Source organism: Nyctereutes procyonoides, unplaced genomic scaffold (genome assembly GCF_905146905.1).
Source record: "Nyctereutes procyonoides isolate TBG_1078 unplaced genomic scaffold, NYPRO_anot_genome, whole genome shotgun sequence".
Lineage (NCBI taxonomy): Eukaryota > Metazoa > Chordata > Mammalia > Carnivora > Canidae > Nyctereutes > Nyctereutes procyonoides.
The window spans coordinates 33,655,562-33,681,158 of record NW_026575159.1 but is presented as its reverse complement, the minus strand read 5'-3'; the positions used below and the strand labels follow the sequence as shown (position 1 = coordinate 33,681,158).

Sequence of the window (25,597 nt, the reverse complement as noted above, 5' to 3'; positions counted from 1 at the left end):
AGGCACTGTACCAAGCATTTTTCAGTATATTTAAACCTCACAACAATCCTGTGAAGTAGGTTTTTTAGTATCCATTCTGCAGATGAGTTAACTGAAGGAGCACAGAGAGGTTAAGTAACTTGCCCATAATTTATAAAGTTTTTGTTTGTTTGCTTGCTTGCTTGCTCATTCTAATTTGGGAATATTCTAAATAACTTTAAGAAGGTATTTATTTTCATGTTATGATTTAATGATCCTTTGACTTCTTTGACTAAATAATTATTTATCTTGAAACTTGATTTCTTCTACTGCCTTGTCTTATAAAACAAATAAAACCTCTTTTTTGTGTATTTTAACAAGGAATAAAAAGTGGTATATAGATGCCACTTAAAGAACATGACACATAAAGCAAAGTGTTTATTGCCACCTTGAATATGTAGCCTGATGATTTATGTCATAAGTAAAATTTGTAATGATGTATTGTTTTATACTGAAACTTTGCTTTATAACTGTTACAATGTTTTTAATGTCAGAGGGATATTTTGAGCACAGAAAGAAATTTGGCAGTTGTTTTTGTTTTAATTTATGTGCAATTTATTCAGATTTTTAACATTGCCAATCGCAATATCTAATTTTTTTAAGGCTGTAAGCTCAGTGTATGCATTTAAAAAATAAATCTAGTCATACCTTCACTAAATCTTCAGTTAATCTTTTAAAATTATCCATTAAATTCCCTGAAACAGTTACAAAAACAATACCAAGGTATATAATGAATTTAAAAAGCATAATCAAACAATTAAATTTTATAAATCTAAATTTTATACATTTAAATTCAGTCAGCCAAATTCTCCTAATTACTAAGATTTGTTTACAAACTTGTTACATAATTCATATTATAATCACGAGTTTAACATTCTCTAAAAACATTTCAAACATCTTAAAAACATCCCAGAAAAATGCATGGACAAATGATCAATTAATGCCCAACTTATCAATACTTCTTTATCTTAAAACAAATGTGAAGTTTTCTTATTATAGGTTGGATTCATTCCTTCAGTCTACCATTTCTTCATCCCAAGATTACAAATCTGCTAACACAACAAAATGCAATAGAATTTCCATCTTCCATCCAGCCTTTCACCACAACTTAGAGTTTACATTTGGGATCAGAGCAAGGGACCTGTGTCTATCTGCCAACCCCAAACTGTATTGGACAGGAACCCCTCTACCTCCTTCTTATAGTCAGGCTCTTGCTTGCCATTGTTAACAGAAGCTTTATGAGCCTTCACATAAATTTAACTGAATATTTAAGTTTTACATTTTTGCAACCTGGTTCTTTTCCTAGAAATGATGCATCCTGTAAGTTTTTCCCTTAGGTTTTGCAACCTGGTTCTTTTCCTAGAAATGATGCATCCCTTAAGTTTTTCCCTTGGGTTACACTTCATCCCTACTGTAATTGGATTTTCTAAGTCCAATTATGTAAAAACTCTGTAACCTTTGGCATTAAAGCCTATTTGTGTACTGATGGGGTTTTGACACCCTACTTAGGTTACTATAGCAACCCTTTCTCTTATAATTTAATAGCTGCCTCATTGACCATCAGTCATTTTATTGACAAGGATGATCAAGTTTAGTTTTTAACCCCTTTAAATTCACAAAGCCAAAATGATTTTTCTCTCCTAGGAATGCCAGAATCACCTCCGCAGATATGGAAATGTGAATCTGGAACTGGTGACTCGAATCATTAGAGATGGTGGCCCATGGGAAGATCCAGTGTTGCAAGCTGTTCTTAAAGCCCAGCCAGCATCTCAGGAGATAGGTACTTCAGGAGACTCAAAATCAAAACCAACATTTGTGAGAAGCAAGCGCAATTTCATTTCTAATTAGAGCAGTAATAGTGATTTCTCTTTATCTTCTAATACTGAATAAGAGTAATGTATTTTCACATGAAATGTGTTTAAATTGTTATACTAACCTAGCCCAAGAATGACTTTTGACACCAGACTAGGTACATTTATTTCCAGTAACTTCCCATGTATTCTAATGGGAATTCAGAGTGTTAACACTTTTACTATTCAAATGTTACTAAGATTTGGTTTTCACCACTTGTTATATTTTAAAAATCTATTTAAGTAGGAACAAACACCCTTAAAAAAACACCCTGCTTAAGCACATGGAATCTCCCTTATACAGGAAACTCTGTGAGGGCTGGAACTCTGCCAATTTTTATCACCACTACTATATATCCTGTACCCAGCCCAGTGCCTGGTACAAAGTAGGTGCTCAATATAAGTATTTGTTAACTGAATGAATGACCATGTGTAAGTGAATGAGTGATTAGTTGAATGTGTAAGTGAATGAGTGATTAGTTGAATGAATAAGTAAATAAGTAAATGAATAAGTAAATTTCAATTCCAGATACTCTGGAGCAGTATTTCCCAAACTTTATCCATTAGTAGAAATTCAGTTTTATCTCATATTCCCTTAGTCCCCTGCATACTTCTTTGATATCACCTCCTCTTCATCTTAGATCCACAGTGTTTCCTGTGGGCCAAAATTTCCTTTTGAGGCAGGAGGCTGTCAATTACTTTTCTTTTTAAAAATGTTTGCCATATAATTCTTGAGCCCCAGAACATTTTGGATCATCAAACCTAGAATGTAAACTCAGCAGTAGTATAAGCAAAAAACTGGAGAAGATTTGAAAGCATGGAGAGCCCATGGAGTGCAGTAATAAGATGGCAAAAGAAAAGATAAGGCTTCCTAGCTTTGGAACCATTCAGGCCTTGGTCCAGTGAGGATACTTCATACCACATAGTATGCTGAGCAGGTTAGGATCTTTCCATTTGTCTTAGGTTAAGGATTGCAGGTGGGCTTTGGGTAGAGCTGAGTGGAGAAGGGGCTATGCTTCTCCAGCTTAAGAGCAAGCCAACCCCAGATACAAATGTGGAGGACTGTGACAAAGATGTGAGAGAAGATGAAGATGAGGAGAAGTAGTGCAAAGTGGTGGGATGGAAAGGAGAGGTAGGATCAGAGTAGGAGGAGAGAGCTATGGTACATATGACAGTGGTTTAGTGGTAAATACCCAGGAGAATACAAAGGAGACTAGAACTTGATGTGAGGGTTTCAGAAAGGAATAAAAAAACTGAAGAGGGAGGAAACTGTAACTGAAGAGAAAGAGTTGGATCTCTGAAGAAAAGTATTGAGAGTCCATGTAGGGAAGGCGGGGACAGTGATAGACTGAAGAAAACTGAGGAGACTGGGAAATGTGGCCAGAGCAGTCAGGACCTAGACAAAGAGTTCCAAAAGGAGTGAGAACAAAGAAGAAAGTTTGGACTTTTAGGGAAGCTTTGAAGCTTTTCTGACTAGGAGTTAGTACAAATCTGTTGTTGGTATGAGGGCTGATGGCATCTCTCTCTCTCTCTTTCTAGTCCTTATGTAAATACTCTTTTCATACCTCCACTAGCATACCTCATTTTGGGAAAAGCTGCTCTGGGGCCTGATTAACATGGATGACTCTCCTCTAGTTGGTGACTATAAGGGTGAAGACTAGTTTGAAGTTTATCCTTGAAATAGCTATACAAATCACTGTCTGCTTATCATATATAGTAAACAGAATTGTAAGGCAAACGTTGAAGCCCAAATAAATCATCACTCATAGGCATTTTAGGAGCTACTGATTAAACATACACAACTAATAAAAACACTTTGGATTTGAAATATGGGTCATTGTTCCTCCTCTACCAACTTGTTCTTTGTCCTTGGGCAAGTCATTTGACCTCTCTGAGACTCAGTTTTGTGATCTGTGAAAGAAGTATGATACCTGCCATAGGTTGTTGTTAGGTCTAAATAAACTTATGTAGATAAAAGGTGTTTATATATTTTTAAATTGTGTAAAAGCAAGTATTAGTAATTATTCTTAGTGACAAATGAGCATATATTAATAAGCAGTCCTATTGGCACTACTATTAATATATATAATAAAATATATTACATTTTCATTAATTAAGTTACTTTTCTCTATAGTTAATATAAATTAGTGTGGTTTTACTGACAAATCAGGATTCAGCCTTTTAATGTTCGAGTAATGAAAACATTGGGCAGTAAAATAATAAAGCATATAATAGACTAGAAATTCCAGACCCTATTTATCTGAAACATTTTAACATATTAGTGAACTGAAAAGAGAATATTTCATTTTATTTTCCTTTTAAATTTTTTTTCACTTTTTAGACTAAAAAGAAATCAATAGATTATTCTTGAGCACTGTTTTGGTGGTGTTCTTATTTTCATTTTTCCAATCATATAACTGAGAATTCTTTTCACAAACTCGTACTGAGGAAAATGTTAATTAAATAACTACTTAATCTAATTAGATACTACATGTTAGTGGCAAAATTTCAAACAACTTTGAGAATCTTTTCTTAAGAGTAATAAGAGTATTTTCTTTTTAATATAGTGAACAAATATTTAAGTTCTGAAAATCCGCTGTTTTTTGAACTGCGTGCCAGATACCTAATTGCTTGTGAACGCATACCTGAAGCAATGGCTCTTATTAAATCTTGTATAAATCACCCAGAAATCAGCAAAGACTTGTACTTCCATCAAGCATTCTTCACATGTCTGTTTATGTCACCTGTAGAAGATCAGCTATTCCGGGAGGTATTGTTTGAGATTATATTTGCCTATTCCTCTTTTAACCTTACCAAAAAAAAAAAAGGTAGCCCATTCTTATTAAATTCCTTTTACAGTAACAGCAAAGATTTTAAGAATACGTTATCTAAATGTGTTCTCATTGGCACCATTCTTTGAGCTTCTGTTGAATTAGACAATCTGATATTAATAAATGATGAAATTAACAAAACATCAATAAGCATTGTTCATGTTGAGCTTCTTATGTGACAAATAAGAGGTTAAATAAAAACTGAGATTCATTTTAAAGAAAAATTTAAATTCAGCACTTTTTGGGTAAATACTTTTATAAAGTATTTTGCCTTTTAAATAAAATACTAAGAAATTAAATGCTCGTGTTTGTTATTTTGGGTTTTTTTAAGGTGAAATAATTAATCTTTTCCTAATAATAGAACCTATTTATCTACAAGTTATGGACATTAATGGGATTAAAAGTAGTCATGAAACTGTAGGTGCTACGTAGTAAAACTATGAAAAATATTTCTGTATCATTGTCTTTGTAGAAGAAAACCAGAAATCTAATTTTTTCTTGAATGTCAACTTTATATATTTAATGCAACTAGCCTTTTTAGATATTTTTAGTTGATATGAACTGATTTTTCTTTTCCTTTTGTAGCATTTATTGAAAACTGATTGTAAGAGTGGGATTGATATCATTTGTAACACTGAAAAAGAAGGCAAGACTATGTTAGCCTTGCAACTCTGTGAATCCTTTCTTATTCCACAGCTCCAGAATGGGGATATGTACTGTATCTGGTAAGTGTTCCTAGTGCTGAAACTGAAATGATAAGATGAGGAACAGAAGAAGAATTGGTTAGCAGAGTCTGGACTTTGTTTTTCAAAAAGTTATGTGAAAATGTTACTTTTTAAAAATTTATTGCTCAAGAAACAACAGTAAGTTGTAAGACCTTTTTAGGTCTTACTATGTACCAGTAATTGACAGTATATATTATAAAGTATGTTTCATTTTAATGAAACAATTATATTTTGAATTAAATGTGGAGTGTTAGTTTTTCAAGACTTTATTTTTTAAGATTCTATTTACTTATTCATGAGAGACACAGAGAGAGAGAGAGAGGCAGAGACACAGGCAGGCAGAGAGAGAAGCAGGCTCCATGCAGGGAGCCCAATGTGGGACTTGATCCCGGGACTCCAGGATCACACCTCGGGCTGAAGGCAGGTGCTAAACTGCTGAGCCACCCAGGGATCCCAAGACTTTATTTTTTAAAGCCATTTTAGGTTTACAGCAATATTGAGACAGAAGTACACACATTTCCCATTATATCCCCATCCCCATATGTGCATAGCTTCCCCCATTATCAGCATTACCCAAAAATAAAACAAAAAACATTACTCACCAAATGGTACCTTTTTTAAAACAAAACAAAACAAAACAAGGATGAACCTACAGTACTACATCATAAACAAAGTCCATAGTTTATCTTAGGGCTCACTATTGGTGTTATATAATGTATGGGTCTGGATAAATATATAATGTTATACATCATTAAAATATCATACAGAATATTTTCATCTGCCCCAAAAGTCCTCTGTGCTTCACCTATTCATCTCCTCCCCTCACCCCTCACCCCTCACTTCTGGAAACCACTGATCTTTTTATATGTTGTCATTGTTTTTTCTTTTTCACAATGTCATATAGTTGGAATTATACAGTGTATAATTCCAGATTCTTTTCAGATTGGCTTCTTTCACTTAGTAATAATGCATTTAAGGTTCCACCATGTCTTTTCATAGCTTGATAGCTTGTTTCTTTTTAGTGCTGAATAATATTCCATTGTCTGGATGTACCAGTTTAGTTATACATTCATCTACTGAAGGACATCTTGGTTGCTTCCCAGTTTTGGCAACTATGAATAAAACTGTTGTAAACATCCTTGCGCATTTTTTTTTTGTAGATGTACGTTTTCACATCCTTTGGGTAAATAGCAAGGAGCACAATTACTGAAATGTTTGGTAAGAGTGTGTTTAGTTTTGTAAGAAACTGCCAAACTTGTCTTCCAAAGTGGCTGTACCATTTTGTATTCCCACCAGCAGTGTATGAGAGTTCCTGTTGTTCATCCTCACCAGCATTCGCTGTTGTCAGTGTTCCAGAATTTGGCCATTCTAATAGGTGTGTAGTGGTATCCTGTTTTAATTTGTATTTTCCTGATGATCTATGATATGGGGCATCTTTTCATATGCTTGTTTTTTATTATCTATGTATCTCCTTTGGTGAGGTGTTGGTTAAGTTATTTGGCTCATTTTTAATCAAATTATTAGTTTTCTTTTTGTTGAGTTTCAAAAGGTCTTTGTATATTCTGGATAATAGTCCTTTATCAGATGTCTTTTACAAATATTTTTTCCCAATCTATGGTTTGTCTTTTAATTCTTTTGATATTGTCTTTCACAGAGCAGAGTTTAATTTTAACAAAATCTAGCTTACCAATTATTTCTTTCATGGATCATGACTATGGTGTTTTAAAAAGGCATTACCATACTCAGGATCACCTAGGTATTCACCTATGTTAATCTTTAGGAATTTTACAATTTTGTATTTTATGTTTAGGTCTGTGATCCATTTTGAGTTAAACTTTGTGAAAGATACAAAGTGTATGTCTAGATTCAATTTTTTTTTTTGCATGTGGATGTCCAGTTGTTCTAGCACCATTTGTTAATGGGACTATCTTCACTCCATTGTACTACCTATACTCCTTTGTCAAAGATCAGTTGACTATACTTATGTGGGTCTATTTCTTTGCTCTCTGTTCTGTTCTCTTGATATATTTGTTCTATTCCTTCACCAATACAGCCTTGTCTTTATTACTTTACCTTTATAAATAAGTCTTGAAGTAGGGTATCATCAGTCCTCCAACTTTGTTCTTCAGTATTATATTGGCTATTCTGGGTCTTTTGCCTCTCAATATAAACCTTAGAATCAATTTGTTGATATCCATAAAACAACCTCCTCATTTTTTTTATTGGGATTGCATTGAATGTGTAGATCAGGTTGGGAAGAACTGACATCATGACAATTGAGTTTGTCAATTCAATTGAATTTCCCTATCCATGGAAACATGGAATATCTCTCCATTTACTTAGTTATTTGATTTCATTCATTAGTTTAGCAGTTTCCTCTTACAACCTTGAGATCATGACCTGAGCTGAAATCAAGAGTGGGACCCTTAACTGACTGAGCCACCCAGGTGCCCCAACTATAGGCATTTTTTATTCAATACTTTTGATTGCAAAAAAAAAAAAAACTTTTGATTGCAATATGTATTTTATTTTTCACAAACATTCTCTTTAATAGATAAGCTTAACATTAGTGGCAGGTTTTAATAGAGTAGAAAGCCTTCAGTATATATATTGTCTTATATTTCAAGTTTGTTTCTCTGAAGAGAGAAATTCCAGGACTAATGTCACTGAAGATAAGAAATTTAAGAAATAAGATAAACTGCTAGTTTAATTAAATTGTTTAACCTAGTGGCTACAGCTTGTTAGTTAAAGTTATATATAGGTTTGAGAGTGACTGGTGGTGATAAAAAGTATACAGAATAGTGAATCAAGAGATATTTGGGCTTTCAGAGGATACCACACTCCTAAAAACAGCAACTATTACTTTTAGGAATTGGTCAAATTTAAGTACATGTTTTACATTATATGCTTCAGTCTACTTTATTTCTCGTAATAGTTTTTGAAAACTATCACCATAATAGGGTTTATTTCACAGAAGGAGTTATGTAGTAAACCACAGCCATCAAGCAGCATAAGCATAAGACATTTTATTTATTTGTTTGTTTATTTTTACCATAAGACATTTTAGTAGCCAGTGCCTGTTCATATATCTTTTTCTCTATTGTCCTGATTGTCACACTCTCTACCCTCAAGGAAACTGTCATTTTCATAACTAGTTCCCATACTGTCAGGTCTATCATACTTTAGTACTCTTCCACCCCATCTATCACTCCTCAACACCACTGTATACACATAAATTGGTACATGCATTAAGCAACCTTAAGGAATTTAAAATCTGTCATTCTAATATCAAATAGCTCTTCAAAAACTTTAGTAAGCACATGGTCACAGAGGGCTTGTTATTTAATGTAGGTTTTCGTGCCTACTCTCTGAGCTTTTAACTGCATAGTTCTGAGTAAGGAACTGCTTTTTTATCTTTCCTCTTTGACATTTTAATTAGTATGTGTAGTGGTGTGGACCTCCTTGGGTTCATAAGTTTTTGCACTTTTAAACTCTGATAGGTTCTTCTTTAAGTTTTCTGTTTCTTTGTTGATGTTCTCACTGAGTCCATCCATTCTTGTCTCCTCTCTGGTGAGCGTCTTTATGACCATTAGTTTGAACTCTTTATCAGGTAGATAGATTATCTGTTTCATTTAGTTCTTTTTATGAGGTTTTTTTCTTGTTCTTTCCTTTGGAGCGTATTCCTTGGTCCCCTCATTTGCTTGACTTTGTGTTTGTTTCTATGAATTAGGTGGAACTAAACTTGAAGGAATGGTCTTGTGTGTGGTCATGTCCTATGTAGACTGTGTGTGCCTAATGACATTGGCTACCTAGCTGGAGGTGTGGCTAGCCCGCTCTATACTGGGGCCACACTGTTGGGAAGGGCAGAGCTGAAGCAAGTGTGAGTTGGGGTGGTCCTAGGCTTCTCTGCATAGAAGGCACACTGGCAGGACAGCTGAAGCTGAAATGGGTGCAAGATGGTCCCGGGGCTCTCCTCTGTTGAAGGTGACAGCAGATGGTAAAGTGCGTACAGGCAGAGGTGTCCTGGGATATTCTGTGGAGGTGGTTGCCCTCATGGGGTGGCTGAAGCAGAAGCAGGTGTGGAGCACAATGCCCTAGGATGCTGTGCTCCAGGGGTGCCCTGGCAAGTTGTCTGGAGCTCAAGTGGTATAAGCCTGGACTATTTCAGGGTGTTTTGTGCCTTTGTACTTTGTCAAGTAGTCTGGAGTTATAGTGAACACTGACTACAGGTGTCCTGGTGTGCACTGTACTGGGGCTGCCTTGGTGGGACATTTGGGGCTGGTATGGGAGAACCAGGGCTCATTGAGGCAATAGGGGGCTTGGACCATGCTCCTATCCATGCCGTCAAGGTGGATAGGGAATGTAAACTGTAGTGTTTGATAGCCCCACTGACGTAGAGAGAGTTTCATCAGTGTCGCTGCTGTTTGGCAAAGTTCTAGGGCTAGATCCTTTAAGTTCTAGTTGCCCTTTTAAACTGCAGCTTTTTGGTTTTTGGTTGTTTTTGTTTTTATGCCTCAGGACAGATGAATTTGCTTACAGTCCCTCAGTACTACCCCTCCCCCTGCCGTTCACAGTTTTGGGAGTGGGGGTGCCCTTCATTTCCATGTCTCCATCTTTCTTATTGTTCTCTATGGGGTTTCCCTATCTCTTGTTATGCAGAAGTTTCATTCGGTCCTCAGTTCTTCAGGAGGAATTGCTCTATAAATGGGTGTAGATTTGGTATGTCCTCGGAGAAGGTGAATTCAAGGTCTCCCTATGTTGCCATCTTGGACCTAAATTCTTAAATATTTAAAAAAGTGTGAAGATGGATTTAATGATAAACTCATTTAATTTTCCTATTTTAGAGATTAAAATCTTTAGACTCAGATACAGTCAAATGGCTAATTAGTAGCAAAGCTGGGTCTAGAAACTAATGGACTTATCTTCTAGGAGAGTATATTTTTAGTTAGATTATGTAAATTTATATTAAAAAGTTACCATGAAGTTGGAATTTTAAATAGAATGAATCAGGAGAAAGTGGTAAGACATAAAATTTTAAATAGTTTTTAAAGTATTACTGTTTTCTTTTTTTTTTAAAGATTGTATTTATTTATTCATGAGAGACAGAGAGAAAGAGAGAGAGAGAGGCAGAGACTCAGGCAGAGGGAGAAGCAGGCTCCCTATAGGGAGCCTGATGTGAGACTCAATCTCAAGACTCCAGGATCACACCCTGGGCCAAAGGCAGGTGCTAAACTGCTGAACCACCCAGGGTCCCTCTATCTATCTATCTATCTATCTATCTATCTATCTATCTATCTTTCTTTCTTTCTTTCTTTCTTCTTTCTTTTTCTCTCTCTCTTTCTTTCATGAGGGGGAGGGACAGAAGGAGAGGGAGAGAGAGAATCTCAAGCAGATCCCATGCCAACACATGGCTCAGTCTTACAATTCTGAGATCATGACCTGGACCAAAATCAAGAGTTGGGCGCTTAACTGACTGAGCCACCCAGGTGCCCCGGAAGTATTATTATTTCTTGAAATGTAGTTATTCTGAAACAGAATACAGTCATGACTGTTATAGTAGGTCTTTTCCTATGGGGAAAGGAGGAAAGGAATGTTCTGACTATGGCTGTATTAACCTATTTAAACAGGATATCTTTAGCCTTTTCATTTTAATATACTCATAAATAAATAGGAATCTCAAGTATAAACAAACAAACAAAAAGACCAAGAAAATATTTCCTTCTTTTGACTAACCATTTTACTGTTTAGGGAGGGACCTAAAATAGAAGAGTGTCTATCTTTCCTGCCCCCAGTCACTGGCACCCTCTAAGAATAGAAGCTGGGTATGCAACTCCCAGCTGCCTGACTATTCCTTTATCCTTCCTTCTGAGTAGGCAGAGTTCTGGTTGCCTGCTCTCTTATTTCTTCTACCTTTCCTCTATATTTTGAATGGTGGGGTCCTTTTCTCTTGCTTCAAGATTGATATTCACCGTAATTGAGGAGCAAGATTCTTTCCAGCCTACAGGTTCTGTGTTGTCTGTTTCCTTTTGGCCTTCCCTATGAACCAGCTTAACCTCATCTCCTGCTCTGAACAGATCCTGATCCAGAGTACAGTTTTGTTCTATTTGAAGCCAATGGATCAAGCTACCAACCCCATTTCTTTCACCATTGCTGACAGCAGCTACTAATATCTATTGAGTGCTTTCCATAGTCTGTACTTTGTATTTGCATTGTCTTATTTATTCCAGTAATCTTATGGGGTAGATAGTATTATGCCTAACCTAGTAAATAATGAAGCTAGGATTCAAACCCAGGCAGCCTGACTCACAGTCTTTGCTATTAAATACTACTTACTATACATAGTTTATATATATAAAGCTATGTTATAAGGGTGGCTATAGCCTGCATTCTCTGCAACTTGTTACTTGATGATTTTATTTGTAGTTAGCTACCTGAGAAATGTGTTTGTATGCCATATAGGTGCTATGTTTTCTAAAGGACCCTCTGTTTGAAAAGAAAATATAAGTTTCATAAACAGTATTTGCTTATAGGCAAAGAAGACTATCAGTGGTTTTCAGGGTGTTTTCTTTTCCTTCAAAAACCATTATACAAGAAAACCTGAGAACCCTTTTGTAAATTCAGTCAAAATGGAGCTTCATAACTATATCCTGATATTTCTTCTTTGCCTGCTAGAAAACTAAAATCCATATTGGTAGCCTTTTCCTGGCAGATTTATTATCTCTTGAGATTACATTTTGTTCACCAAGTTTCATCCTGAATTAGCAGAAACAAAGGAAAATAAGATCTCTCTCTTCAAAAAAGAAAACTAATATTGTGCCCTAAGGATGTATATTAGGAATCTCACTGCTTCTCCCTCTGCCTGTGTCTCTGCCTCTCTCTCTCTCTGTGACTATCATAAATAAATAAAAATTAAAAAAAAAATAGGGGATCCCTGGGTGGCACAGCGGTTTGGCGCCTGCCTTTGGCCCAGGGCGCAATCCTGGAGACCCGGGATCGAATCCCACGTCGGGCTTCCGGTGCATGGAGCCTGCTTCTCCCTCTGCCTGTGTCTCTGCCTCTCTCTCTCTCTCTGTGACTATCATAAATAAGTAAAAATTAAAAAAAAAGGAATCTCAACTTATTTTTTGGAACAAGTTGGGGAATATATACATTTCTAATATGTTAAACATTCATCTGTATAAAAATGAATGCAATGCCATAACTTCCAAATATCATTTTTTATTTTTTCTCTTTAAATCTGTTGTAGATATGCATGTCTTTTAAAACACAGTTAATCTGCTTTCCTCAACCCCTTGATCATAAAATACCCCTTATATAGAATGTCCACCATCATCTTTTATACCATTCTATGTCTGTAGTTTCTCTTAATATATTTTTAACAGGCTCCCTCTAAGTGCTGCATTTAGGAATATATTTTTATTTATATTTATTTTTACCTGTTTATTAACTACCAAATATTTATTGAATAAATCTTAGTGCTTGGTACCATTATGACTATAAAGATAAAGAAAGAATATAGGAAATTGGTGATTTATTAAACATTGGTATATACTAGACATTTTACCGACCTCAATTCTTTTTATGCATAAGAAGACTGGATAAGAAAGAAAAACCACATAGCTAGGAATAAGATGACATTGGAATTTATATTAGTCAGTTTGCAAGTGATAACATCCTATGTCTAACTAGTTTAGGGAAAAAGTATTACATGTGGAAAAAATACTGGGGTATGACATAAAAAGGGATATAGTAGGTCCCCAAATATAACTGCTACCAGGGATGTGGATTTCTCTTTTCTGCCAGTTGACTTCATTCTCTCCTGTTGCAGACCAGAAGGAATGTCAACAGTCTCCAGCCTTCATAGTTTAGAGCTGAGAACATTCCAGGGACTCTGACTGGCCTAACTCTGGGGTCGGTTTCCTAGTGTGGAGGATCACATAGGAAATATGGCCATTGGGATTCTAACCTTGTGTAGTAGGGCTAGTTCCAGAGAAAGATGGCTCATTGAGAACTGGGTAATACACACCAGTTAATGTATAATGCCCTTTTGAGAAGTCTCTTACTCCCAGTCTCATGTTCTTGCCACTACCGCCACTATACAATGTGTCATTGAGATTTACAATGTAGTAATAGTTGGGGGAGCAGGACCTACAAAATATCAATAAGGATATATGAAAGGCATGAAACAAACCAGAGGGATAAGATCTGTTCTGAAGATCTGTTCTAAAGGACCCTCTGTTTGAAAAGGACCCTCTGTTATCACTTTAGTTTGGGGTATTCATGAAGGCATTCATGAAGAACGAGTAGTTGATAAGGACTTTGAAAGATAAGCTCATCTTAGAAATGAGGTAGTTTCCCCGAATACAGTAAATCAGCATAAACAAAAGAAAGGATGCCTGGGTGGCTCAGTGGTTAAGCGTCTGCTCAGGGCGTGATCTCAGGATCCGGGATCCAGTCCCACATCAGACTCCCTGTGGGGAGCCTGCTTCTCCTTCTGCATGTGTCTCTCCCTCTCTCTGTGTCTCTCATGAATAAATAAATAAATCTTTTTTTTTTAAGGAGAATAAACAAAGCACATTAACTAATTAACCTCAAAGAGTGCCCAGGATTAAAATCCTATCCTTCTGATGCCAAAACCCATGTGTCTGTTGCTATTAATACTATATGACATATGGAATAAGCACTGAATGAAATGATTTGAAAGTCTGGAAACAGATCAGTTTAGCAACCCCAGTAGAAGTACGTAGAGAGCCTAAGGTAGTTGCACTGAGAAGCATGGTATGGTTGTGGGCAAAAATATAATTGAAATACATAGGCTGGGACACCTGGGTGGCTCAGCAATTAAGTGCCTGCCTTTGGCCCAGGGTGTGATCCTGGAGTCTCAGGATCGAGTCCCACATCAGGCTCCCTGTATGGAGCCTGCCTCTTTCTCTGCCTATGTCTCTGCCTCTCTCTTTGTGTCTCTGATGAATAAATAAATAAAAATCTTTAAAAAGAAAAGAAAAAATACATAGGCTGTGGGAAATTGACAGATTAGAACCAAACAGGTTTGAGGAATGTTTAGTATCATTGACTCACCTAGAGAAAAGATAAGCAGTTTTGCAGGAGTATCATTCATTCTAAGTGAGTTATGGTGATAGCAATGTAAATTGAAATATGCAGGAATGGAAATTGGGAGAGAAGTCAGAGCTCGGGTTTGGGAGCAAAGGTGTGAAACCTGGTAAGCATTTATGTATGTAAAAAAAGTGGGGTTAAAAAAAAGTGGGGTTGTGGACTGAAAAATGAATGCTCACAGAGAGAAGGAAATGGAAGTAGAATTTTGGTTTTATTTCTTCAACGTTGCTTGCTATCACTTTCTCTTTTGTGTTTTCTGTATTGGAACATGTGCACCTTCACGATAGTAGTCAAGCTATCTCAGACTTAATAGTTACATATGTTGGGCTCAAAATACATACTCAGTAAATCTCTTAAAAGTTTTTTTCGTCAGTTATTTTAATACTTTTTATATTATCATGCTTTATGTCACATGACACATTTTAAAGAATTCTAATTTACTAGCATGTGATATCTAAATATATCAATTATATCTTATTATTTCCTTTACCTCAAAACTCCTTTCCTCCTATCTTGTCTATCTAATAACTTTGGCCATATTTTAGAAGAGAATCTACCTTTAGGTTGTCCGTAGCTTGTCTGTTTAAAAGTACCCCATCTTAATAGATGAGCAGATGATCCTAAACATAAAATTTCAGAATCAGTACTATAGTTGTATCATACACTTTTAACCTATAGTACTTTGGTTAACCTATAACTATAGTAACCTATAGTACAATCTTAATAGATTGAAAATGAAAAATATGAATATTTCTTTGCAGAAAGAATACAAAACTGATTTCTAAATTTACAAGTAGGTATTCAGGACCAAAGTTTATTTTTTTAAAGTAGTATCATTAATAGTGGTACATAGGGATTAGATTTTGTTTTCACATACTAGAGGTGCCTAGAATTATCAGCAAATGATTAGAATTCATTCCTTACCACTATAAGATTACAGTTTCTGATTTACCACCACCACCACCCCTACCTCTGCTGACTTCTATTAGTCCCATACAGGTAGCAGAAGTAGTTTGGAGGTTACCATAATATCCATTTACGCCCACTCTGTATACATCCCAGCCAGGGTACTATAGAATCAGCAAAAGATAGCTAATATCTGTATTTGAATAAACTGTATTTTTGATATTTCTTATTTTTCTCATTTACAGGGAGTTGATTTTCATATGGAGTAAACTTCAGCTTAAGTCTAATCCTTCAAAACAAGTTTTTGTAGATCAATGCTACCAGCTTTTAAGAACAGCAACTAATGTGAGAGTCATATTTCCTTTCATGAAAATCATTAAAGATGAGGTAAATAGGATATCTTTATCCCTTAATTTTAAATAAGTTTAAATGACAGTTTACTGAAACTTGAATCTTTTATGATAAAATTTATTTGAAGGGAAGGAGGATTTTAAAGCCACATTCTCCATGTATTACATCTTTCCCTTCCCCCAACCTCAAATTCTCAACATGGTACTAAGGGTATACATGAGTGAAAGTAACTGAAAAAAAGAGAACAACTGCCAATTTGGTGTTACTTAAAATTTAATATGGAACAACTGCTTCCATAAGAAGCTATTATCTCTTCCCTTAAAATTAAATGTTTGTCACTTTTAACACTGTCCTAAATCCTGTTTGTAGAATCTTAACTTATTTGCAAATGGACTTTGTATATCCATAGGTAATGCCTGCTCACTTCCACAGAAAAATATGGGGGTTCATAGTTTTAAGTCTGGTGTTCAGGTGAAAAGGAACAATGAATTTTGAGGCATTTTTGAAACCTGACAAACTTTTAAAGTATATATTTGAAGTAATAGTGAAATCCACTACCTGTTTTTAAAAATAGTTCTGAAGGAAGTTTTTCATGGATCACTTAAATGTGGGTACATTTCAACCTAAGACTCTTACATAGACGTGAAATTGGATCCTGCAGATCCTTTAACTTTTTCCCCTCAAATATTAACTGAACTTTGAATACAAAGATAAGGAAATAAAACTACCCTGTACTTTAGGTAGCTCCATTTAGCTGAATCTTTATGAAGGTTACTTTTAAATATATAAGAGGCATCCATTAAATAATATATTTTACTTTTTCTGATATATTTATGCAGTTACCACTTTCATTATCACTTGTAAGATGTATGACCATGTAGTATAATTACATCCTCATGATATAAAGTTAGCAACATTGCATTCAGAGAGTTTTGTAAATTTCCTATTTACTTTACTATCTGTATTCATAGTTTCATTATTAAATAGTGAAATTTTATTCAAATGCACTGTCAAAGTTAACCTGTACCCCCAATTAAAAACGGAAAAAAAAACCCAAACACCAAACTATGCTATGAAATCCTTTTCAACATATGAAAAGGATTCAACATATGAAGTGCATCAGAATCACCTGTAAAACTTAAAAACAAAAATAAAATAAAATGTACCCATGTATATTTTTTACATAGGATTCTTATTTGTACCAAAAATTGAAAGATTTTTGTTATAAAAAGTTTACAATATAGGTGAAGTTCATAAAGTTACCATAAAGCTTTCTTATATTCACATGTCTAGTTATCTTAAGACTGTAAGAGGAAAAATTCAAAGATGAAATAAATATTTTAAAATGTGCTTAACTATTTATACTCTATTAAAAACATCTTTACTGATTGAATAGACCATTTATGCTTCAGTATGCCTCAGTGCTTTGAAAAGAGACACAATGCTGTGTGAGTTCTGAAGAATGAGACATTACAAATGACATATCTGGAAAGGCTTCACAGAAGAAGATGCTTTAGCTGGGTTTTGAATGGTAGAGCAGGCTAATACTAACATGTAGAGGACTTTGTAGTTTACCGAGCATTTTTTGCCTCCTTGTATTACTTGTTCTTTCACAACTGTCCTTCAGCATTAATAGGGTAGAGAAAAAAAAAAAAACAATAGGGTAGAGAAATGTAGGGAGGAGGCTAATCAAAGAGACTCCAGGAAGTTGCAGGGGTAGGGGTGGTGGTTGGAAATCCTTAAGACCTTGACTTGCATGCTGCACTGCAAGCTGGAACTTCAGTCTGTCAATGTGCTGGAATTGTTGAAGGATTTCAGGTAAGGAAGTAGCCCGTTGTCTTTTGTCATGATCTCAAAATTTTTAGACTTGAGCAACTGGATACATGATAAGACAAAAGATATAGAAAGGATAAAGGTAGGAGAAAGAGAAGGAATTCTGTTTCGAAGCAGTGAATTTTGAATTCACTAAATCTGGAAAATCTAGGTGCAAATATCTAATTGTAACAGATAAACAGAAATAAGAAATTTGAATTCAGAAAAGGATTCCAAGCTGAAATGATGGATATACAGGAGGAAGTTATAGTCATTAGTAGAACAGATCTGATCCTGTTCACATTTACAAACATTTATTCAAAGGTTACTATATGCCAACTTCTATGCTAATGGTGGGAGGATACTACCTGTGATTTAAGAATTCAAAGTCAGGGGGCAGGGGCATACACAGTTACAAAACAATTATGTATGTGCTTTTTATAAATAAGTATAAGCTACTCTCCGTGGAAAGAATAGGAAATGTTTAACTCTGTCCCAGGGCTGGGGCCAAAATGAATGAGGAGAAAAACTTTCAGAGTTAAACCTATTCTCAATGAATAGGATATAGATAGGAATTTACTGGCTAGGTAAAGGGGGACTATGATGAGCAAAGTTAAGGTCTGCTTGTAGAACTATAAGTAGTTAAGCAGGGTTACACAGCATGTAAGAGACAAGAGGCTGGCAAGGTAGTGTTCCTGTCATCCATAGTGTACCATATGCAGGCAGTACACACACAAGCACCCACTTGTAAAGACATATTATCATTGTGTCTTTTTCTATTCAAACAAGCATTTATCATTCCACATCACTAGGGCCATTATTTATCATTTGAGTTAAGGTAGATGGATAGTAGATTCCCAATGCAGTTATCCTGGAGTCATCAGTAAAAGTTTCAAAGCTTGAATAATTTTCAGATAACTTCCATGTAGGTTTTGTTATTATGATTTTTATTAGATTTGGAAGGACTGTAATTGCCCTTTTCATGTGGGCCACACTTTTACTTGGAGAGATAATATTACTTAATAAGTAATATTTTTAGTGCAGATTTATGAATTTCTACAAGCAGTTTTTTATAAAAAGTATATAGTTCTTTTTCAACACTGTTAAATGTTAAAATTGATAAATACTTTAAATATATTTAATTTAACCTTCTGCCTCAAAATGTGAGATTGGTACCTAATACACAGGGGGCTATATTTGTAAGAAACCTTAATCACCATAAGGTTATGAACCATTTTATATTATAGTTCATAGAGATTATCAAATTTGAAAATTAAACAAACTGGAAGCTAAACTGCTATATCTTCCAGATTATTCTCAAGTTAAAAAAGATTTACTTATATATTAAAAAAGACTTAAACAAGGCTACCTGTTGAGGGAAACTGCACATTTGGAATACTGTGTTTATGCAGCCTTCATTTCAGAGTTGTATTTTAAAATGATAAAAGTATAATAATTTTTTTACAAAGGTATTTATTTAGTGATGATATTTTTCCTTTTACAGGTTGAAGAAGATGGCTTACAAATTTGTGTCGAAATATGTGGTTGTGCTCTACAACTAGATCTTCATGATGATCCCAAAACTAAGTGTTTAATTTATAAAACAATTGCACATTTTTTGCCAAATGATTTGGAGATCCTCAGGATTTGTGCACTCTCAATATTTTTTCTTGAGCGTTCCTTGGAAGCTTATCATACTGTTGAAGAGCTTTATAAACGTCCAGATGAGGAATATAACGAAGGCACAAGTAGTGTTCAAAATCGTGTTCGTTTTGAATTACTTCCAATTTTGAAAAAGGGATTGTTTTTTGATCCCGAATTCTGGAACTTTGTAATGATTAAGAAAAACTGTGTAGCATTACTGACTGATAAGTCAGCAGTTAGATTTCTAAATGAAAGTACACTGGAAAATTCTACAGGTAATCTAAAAAAGGCAGTGGAACAGCAAGGTTTAGATGAAGGGCTGGACTCTCTTACAGATCAGAGCACTGGAGAGCTTGATCCTGATGATATATCTCAAGTGCAACCTAAGAGTCACATTAATACAAAGAAAAATCTTATGGCTCTTACTGTTTCCAAAGTAGATCACAATGTCCCAAGGCATCGGTGTATGTTATGTAACAAGGAATTTCTAGGTGGTCACATTGTAAGGCATGCCCAAGCTCATCAGAAAAAGGGCAGTTTTTCATGTGTAATATGTGGTAGGAAATTTAGAAACAGAGGACTTATGCAGAAGCATTTAAAGAATCATGTTAAGAAAATACAAAGACAGCAAATTGCTGCAGCTCAACAGGAGGATCAGGAAATCCCTGCTTTGGAAGAAATAAATTGTTCTGATACTTTCATTTCATTTGAAAATGGGAATTCTGAAAATAAGAATTTGGAAATAGAGACAATTACTGCTTCCAGTGATGGAAACAAAGAAATCATCCCTGCACATGTGGCTGAATTCATTGAAATTCCCGTGAGTGTATCAGAAGATGTTATTGAAAACATGATTGAAAATGGGAGTCCTGATACTTCTTTACATAATGTCTCAGAGCCTTTGACTATATGTGAGGATGACTATGAGGAGGAAGAAGATGAAGAAGGTGATTATGAAGAAGATGATTATGACCTGAATCAAGAAACTTCAGTACTTCATAAAATCAATGGAACTGTGTGCCATCCAAAAGAAATATATGCCACAGATCAAGAAGGAAACTTCAAATGCCCTGCTCTTGGTTGTGTCAGGATATTTAAAAGAATTGGATTTCTAAATAAACACGCAAGGACTGTACATCCAACTGATTTAAACGTGCGGCAAACGGTAATGAAGTGGAGCAAAGGAAAATGCAAATTCTGTCAAAGGCAATTTGAAGATTCTCAACATTTTATAGATCACCTTAATAGACACAGCTATCCAAATGTGTACTTTTGTTTGCATTTTAATTGCAATGAGTCGTTTAAGTTACCATTCCAGCTTGCTCAGCACACAAAAAGTCACAGGATATTTCAAGCTCAGTGTAGTTTTCCAGAATGCCATGAGCTTTTTGAAGATCTTCCGCTGCTATATGAACATGAAGCTCAGCACTATTTAAGTAAAACACCAGAATCATCTACACAACCAAGTGAAACAATTGTTTGGGATGTTCTTACAGACTCAAATCCTCATCATCAGGAAAAAGACTCATCTAGTAATGAGAAACAAACTATTAGTCTGACAGTTTCTACTAGCAAATCAAGGAAAGATTCCACAGAACCAAAGACATGTACAGAAAGTATGGAAAAGAAAACAGATGGTTTAGTTCAGAATGGAAATGAACATTCTGATGACACTGTTTCTGATATAAGCTTGATAGACCAAAAGATGCCTGACATAGAGCCAAATTCTGAAAATAATTGTAGTATTAGTGATTTAGTCAATGGACACAGTGGAATAGAGCAGACACCTTTAGTTGTGTCAGAAACTGCTTTGAAAATTGATACAAATAGAATCAGGACAGAAAATGGTTCCATTTTACCCAGTGTTGTACCACAAGAACATAATACCCTGCCAGTATCTCAGGCACCTTCCAAACCAAATCTGACGAGTGAACATACTTCATATGGCTTAATTTTAACAAAGCCGTATGTCAGACCACTGCCTCCCAGTTACCTTGATGAACGGTACCTTAGTATGCCAAAACGCAGAAAATTTCTGACTGATAGAGTAGATGCCTGTTCTGATCAAGATAACGTTTGTAAAAAATCCGTGAAAAGATTAAGATGTGGCAAATGCCTGACCACCTACTGTAATGCAGAAGCACTTGAGGCTCACCTTGCACAAAAGAAATGTCAGACACTCTTTGGATTTGATTCAGATGATGAAAGTAAGTCTTCTATCTTCTCGATAGGTATATCTGTAGAAATAGAAAATGCCATAGATCTTTATGAGGTTAAAGTTAACATTTGTATAGCACAGATAATAAAGCACCACCCCATACATTATTTCTTTTAATCCATGCAGCCACTATGAGGTGATGTTACTACTCCTGTTTTATAGATCAAGCAACTGAAATTTCACAAGTTAAGTAATGTGCATAGGTATAGCCTATTTTCTGTGGAAGACAGAACTTGGACAGTTTTTCATACTCTTTGACATACTCATTCACTGTGTCTGAGGCATTTCTTCATTCCAAGTTTCATGTTATAAAAGTTTTAGAAACAGTAATTGTGATGAAAGTGCTTTTCATTTGCATGCCAAAATATAAGTCAAGTGAAGTTTGACTGCTTTTACAGAAACAAAAGTTTAACCAGAAAATAATCAAAAGACAAAATTGAGCAAAAGTCTTGCCTTTCTACTAACATCAATATTTTTTTAATAAGAGTATAAACAGGAATCTGACTTACAGAATTCCAGTTGAACTATAAAATTTGAATTAACAGATATGTTCTGTTTTACAGGTGCCTGATAAAAATGTTTCAGGAAGATCTGTCGATCAAGTAGTAGTGTGAAAAAAGCACTACAAGAAATTGCATCATCAATTTGCTATTTTCCTGATGGCCTTAATTTTCAAGCGGTCTTGGATTACTAAAGATAAAGACAAAGCACATTTTCTAGAATGAACTCAGAGAGGAGATGTGCTGGTTTAGACTCCAAAAGGGTTATTACAAAACTCCCAAAGTACCAGTTATCCAGAAAACCACATTTTTTAAAAAGCTGATGACTTAATGCAGCATGTTCAGTTTCAGTTATGTGAGAATCGTGTTCAAAGAACTAGTCAAAGAAAAACCAGCTATGGCCTTACAGAAAGGGAAAAGTTAACCCATTATAAAAAAGGGGGGAAGGGGTTGGTTTACAATAAACAAGTTAAAGTATTCTACAAATGAGATTTGTTTTCTTGTCATGCATAATCAGATTATGTCCTCCCTTCTCTTCAAACATGATTTAGAGAATATTGCTATTTGGTTTATTATAATTTAGAAACTGATACATGAAATAAAACTTGATTTATCACCATGCTATCCATAAAAGATTGTAAGTTGTTCCCAGGTTGATTGATTAGACAGGACAGCGTTCCATGAATGGCATGCCAGCACTGAAAAAACAAAAACAAAAGAAAACAAAACAGCAATGCTTCACTAATAAGCTCTTGATAGAACATTTCACTTTCCATTTTTGTAATACCAGTGAATTGTATTTAAAGGCAGTAGTGTCAATTAAATAGAAAAAGTACCATCAGTAACTTTGGGGAGAGATGGGAGAAATCTAAGACCATTAAAGGCTATCTAATTGAAGGAAAACACTGAATTGCAAATAACTCAATGTGAATAATGGTATAAGCACACTGGGATATTTCTATTTGTATATAGAGTAGTGTTAGGACATTGCTTGATGATTCATAGTAAGGTCCTTTTAGACATTAATGTGAGTTATCTAAGTACAGTCCTATAAAAATAATTGGCTGTAAAAAAAATGTCAGCTAGAATCAGGTCAAGAATTCATTGGTTTTATTCAGTTAGGAGAGTTAATTCTACTATAAGCCATACTACTCACGCTTTCTTATTTATTAGTGATGAATTTGGTCTGAATAGTAATTTTTATATATAAAAGGAAATATTTACACAAAAATTTGCACAGCAAGAACACAGTTAAGATATATTGATGCTTTTATTTTCCTGGATGACCAGTGATTTTCCTAAGGAAGATTTTAACTTACTAGTCAATGAATTGTTAAAACACAAAAATATTTTTTAAGATACTCTCTCAGATATGTTCCACTTGTACATTCTCTAAAACAGGAAGCTCATAGACCTTCTTTTACCTGTAAGCCTGTTAATCTGTAGCGGAGATAAAATGAACAAAAATGCAAAGGCAAGTTATTAAAAAATGGAGCTACTTATGTGCCATGGTCAACCAAATATTTCAGTTATTCCAACCGATAATTTTGTTCAGCAGATAATTTTATTGGACCCTTCTATTACAAACTTTTGGGTATTAAAGCTTCTTGAATGAAGTTACTAAGGAAGGGGACATCCTTCCACAGTAGCATCCAGACTTTATTAAATCGGGATTTCCAGGTCATGAAAGATTTCAAAAAAATTGCTCAATTTTATTAGTTTATTTATTCATTCACTACTATGCAATTGGTAGTCACGAGTCCATTTCAATCAAATTGAGGTTTTTGTTTTGTTTGTGTAGCCTACATTAGGCTGTGGAATTAATGTTTAAATAACAGATAAGTAAACAGAACTCAATCAGATTTTAAAAACTTTAAAGTCAACTAAAAAAAAAAAAAAAACCCAACCAGACAAAAACAACACAACGCTTTCCATATTTCCTAATACTAAAAATATAATGCTTGAGTTCTACTTCAGTTCAGTATAAAATACATCATGTAATAAAGAGTCTGTTTGGAACTAGTTCATTTGGACAGTGAAGTGTTTTTGAAATATAATTTTCTGCTTTGTACATTTTCCAGAAGTTTAAAATTACAACTTAACATTTTATCACATTTTTTAACTTATTTTTTGTAAGTTGTAGTTATTTACATAAATCCATGTTCTGCACATTATTTTCATTCACTCTGCATTTTGTACCATACCAAGATATTTTAAACATACATACTCCACTTGTTAATTTTGTCTTTAATTTGAGGTTTTGTTCCTACTTTTATGTTGCTAAGGGAAAATTGTTTCTGAAACAGATCAAATCATTCTCTTCATAAATCAAGGAATGTTTTATAAAAATCTACTTGACCACACTGTTCTAAACCTCTTTATCTTTAATCAAATAATTGCTATTGAAAGTATGTGTACATTTTATTATGTATGTCTTAAAAAGCATAAACTTAACATCATTTTGCTTTTGTGGGGTGCATAAACTTCCAACAATTTTAATTTGGGATTCAGAAGAAAAGGAAGCTTTCTTACTCCTCAGATTCTTCTCTTTTACTTTCAATTCCTTCTATTTTGAGGATATGTTTATCTTACATGGACCAAGTTTCAATCCTTATTTTTTTGAATAAAAATTTCCTTCAAAACATTAAATATAAACTTTTTGCTATTTTAGTAAGGTCAAGGAAAGAGCAAATATGAATTTTTGCTGCTCAGATATTACAGAAAAGAGGGATCTCCGTGGACAAGGACACTGGTACTTTGGGCTTTAGCCATATTCATTTTTTTAAACCACCAATTATATAATGAGTAGATAACTTAAAACATTGAACTTGTGATTCTTTTCAAATCACACTTGAAGGTTCAGGCGTACTCCTTTCATGTTTGGTTTAAACTGTTGTATGGATGGAAAACCTAAAAGGGATGATAGTTTTATCTTTTAATTTATTTGGTACTGTAAAACACCGTTTCAGAATGCCTAAATGCTGCATATGCATTTTGGAATTGTTAATATGTGAAAGATATTACAGATTCAGCAAGAAAGGAAATTTGTGCTTCCTTGTTGAACATTAAATTATTTTAGTTTGCATTTTATAAGAGTACAAATTAAAACTGAGCCATTGAACTGCAATAATTCAACAATAGCGTCTCATTTCAAGAAATTTTTTGTACTGTATATAGACCTGTTCAATAAAACATTGTCCTTGTTGGTAATGAAGTGTTCAGTTTTATGTAGCATACTGCTTCAAAAGGAATTAGGCTTAAGGTTTATAGTAAGAAATTTCTATTATGTCTTATGAGATAATGAATTATTCCAATTAATGTTCTCATATCCAGATGATTAATTTTTAAAAACATTTTAAAATAGATCTAGAAATTTACATGAAACATTTTAGACATTATTTTAACTAATGTCCACATGCAGGAATTACAAGTTACTAAATGCTGGTTACTAAAGTTATTTTGGGTACCCTCTGCAAACTTAATAGGTAGACAAATCTCAGAACTCTCTAAATGAAAGACAGTGGATGGATTTATCTGTGTTGGTAAGTCTTCAAAGATGAAGAGCATCTGGTGGAACTCAAAAAAAAAAAACACTGGGAAGTCACTTTGAAATAAGGTTGTAAATATT

The 25,597-nt window shown here is 34.5% G+C and overlaps 1 protein-coding gene across 2 annotated transcripts in view; it reads left to right on the top strand.

The window, feature by feature from the left end:
- ZNF654 (zinc finger protein 654) overlaps positions 1-25,165 on the top strand; it is a 91,281-nt gene extending 66,116 nt beyond the window's left edge. The window contains exons 4-9 of one of the 2 annotated variants that reach the window (XM_055314135.1): positions 1,663-1,798; positions 4,436-4,638; positions 5,285-5,424; positions 15,690-15,831; positions 19,112-21,458; positions 22,033-25,165. In XM_055314135.1, the coding sequence (XP_055170110.1) occupies positions 1,663-1,798; positions 4,436-4,638; positions 5,285-5,424; positions 15,690-15,831; positions 19,112-21,458; positions 22,033-22,040 (2,976 nt within the window). In that variant the 3' untranslated portion in view covers positions 22,041-25,165. The remainder of the gene's footprint in view (positions 1-1,662; positions 1,799-4,435; positions 4,639-5,284; positions 5,425-15,689; positions 15,832-19,111; positions 21,459-22,032) is intronic. The other variant, XM_055314136.1, reaches the window with a different exon arrangement.
- The last annotated feature ends 432 nt before the right edge of the window (positions 25,166-25,597 follow it).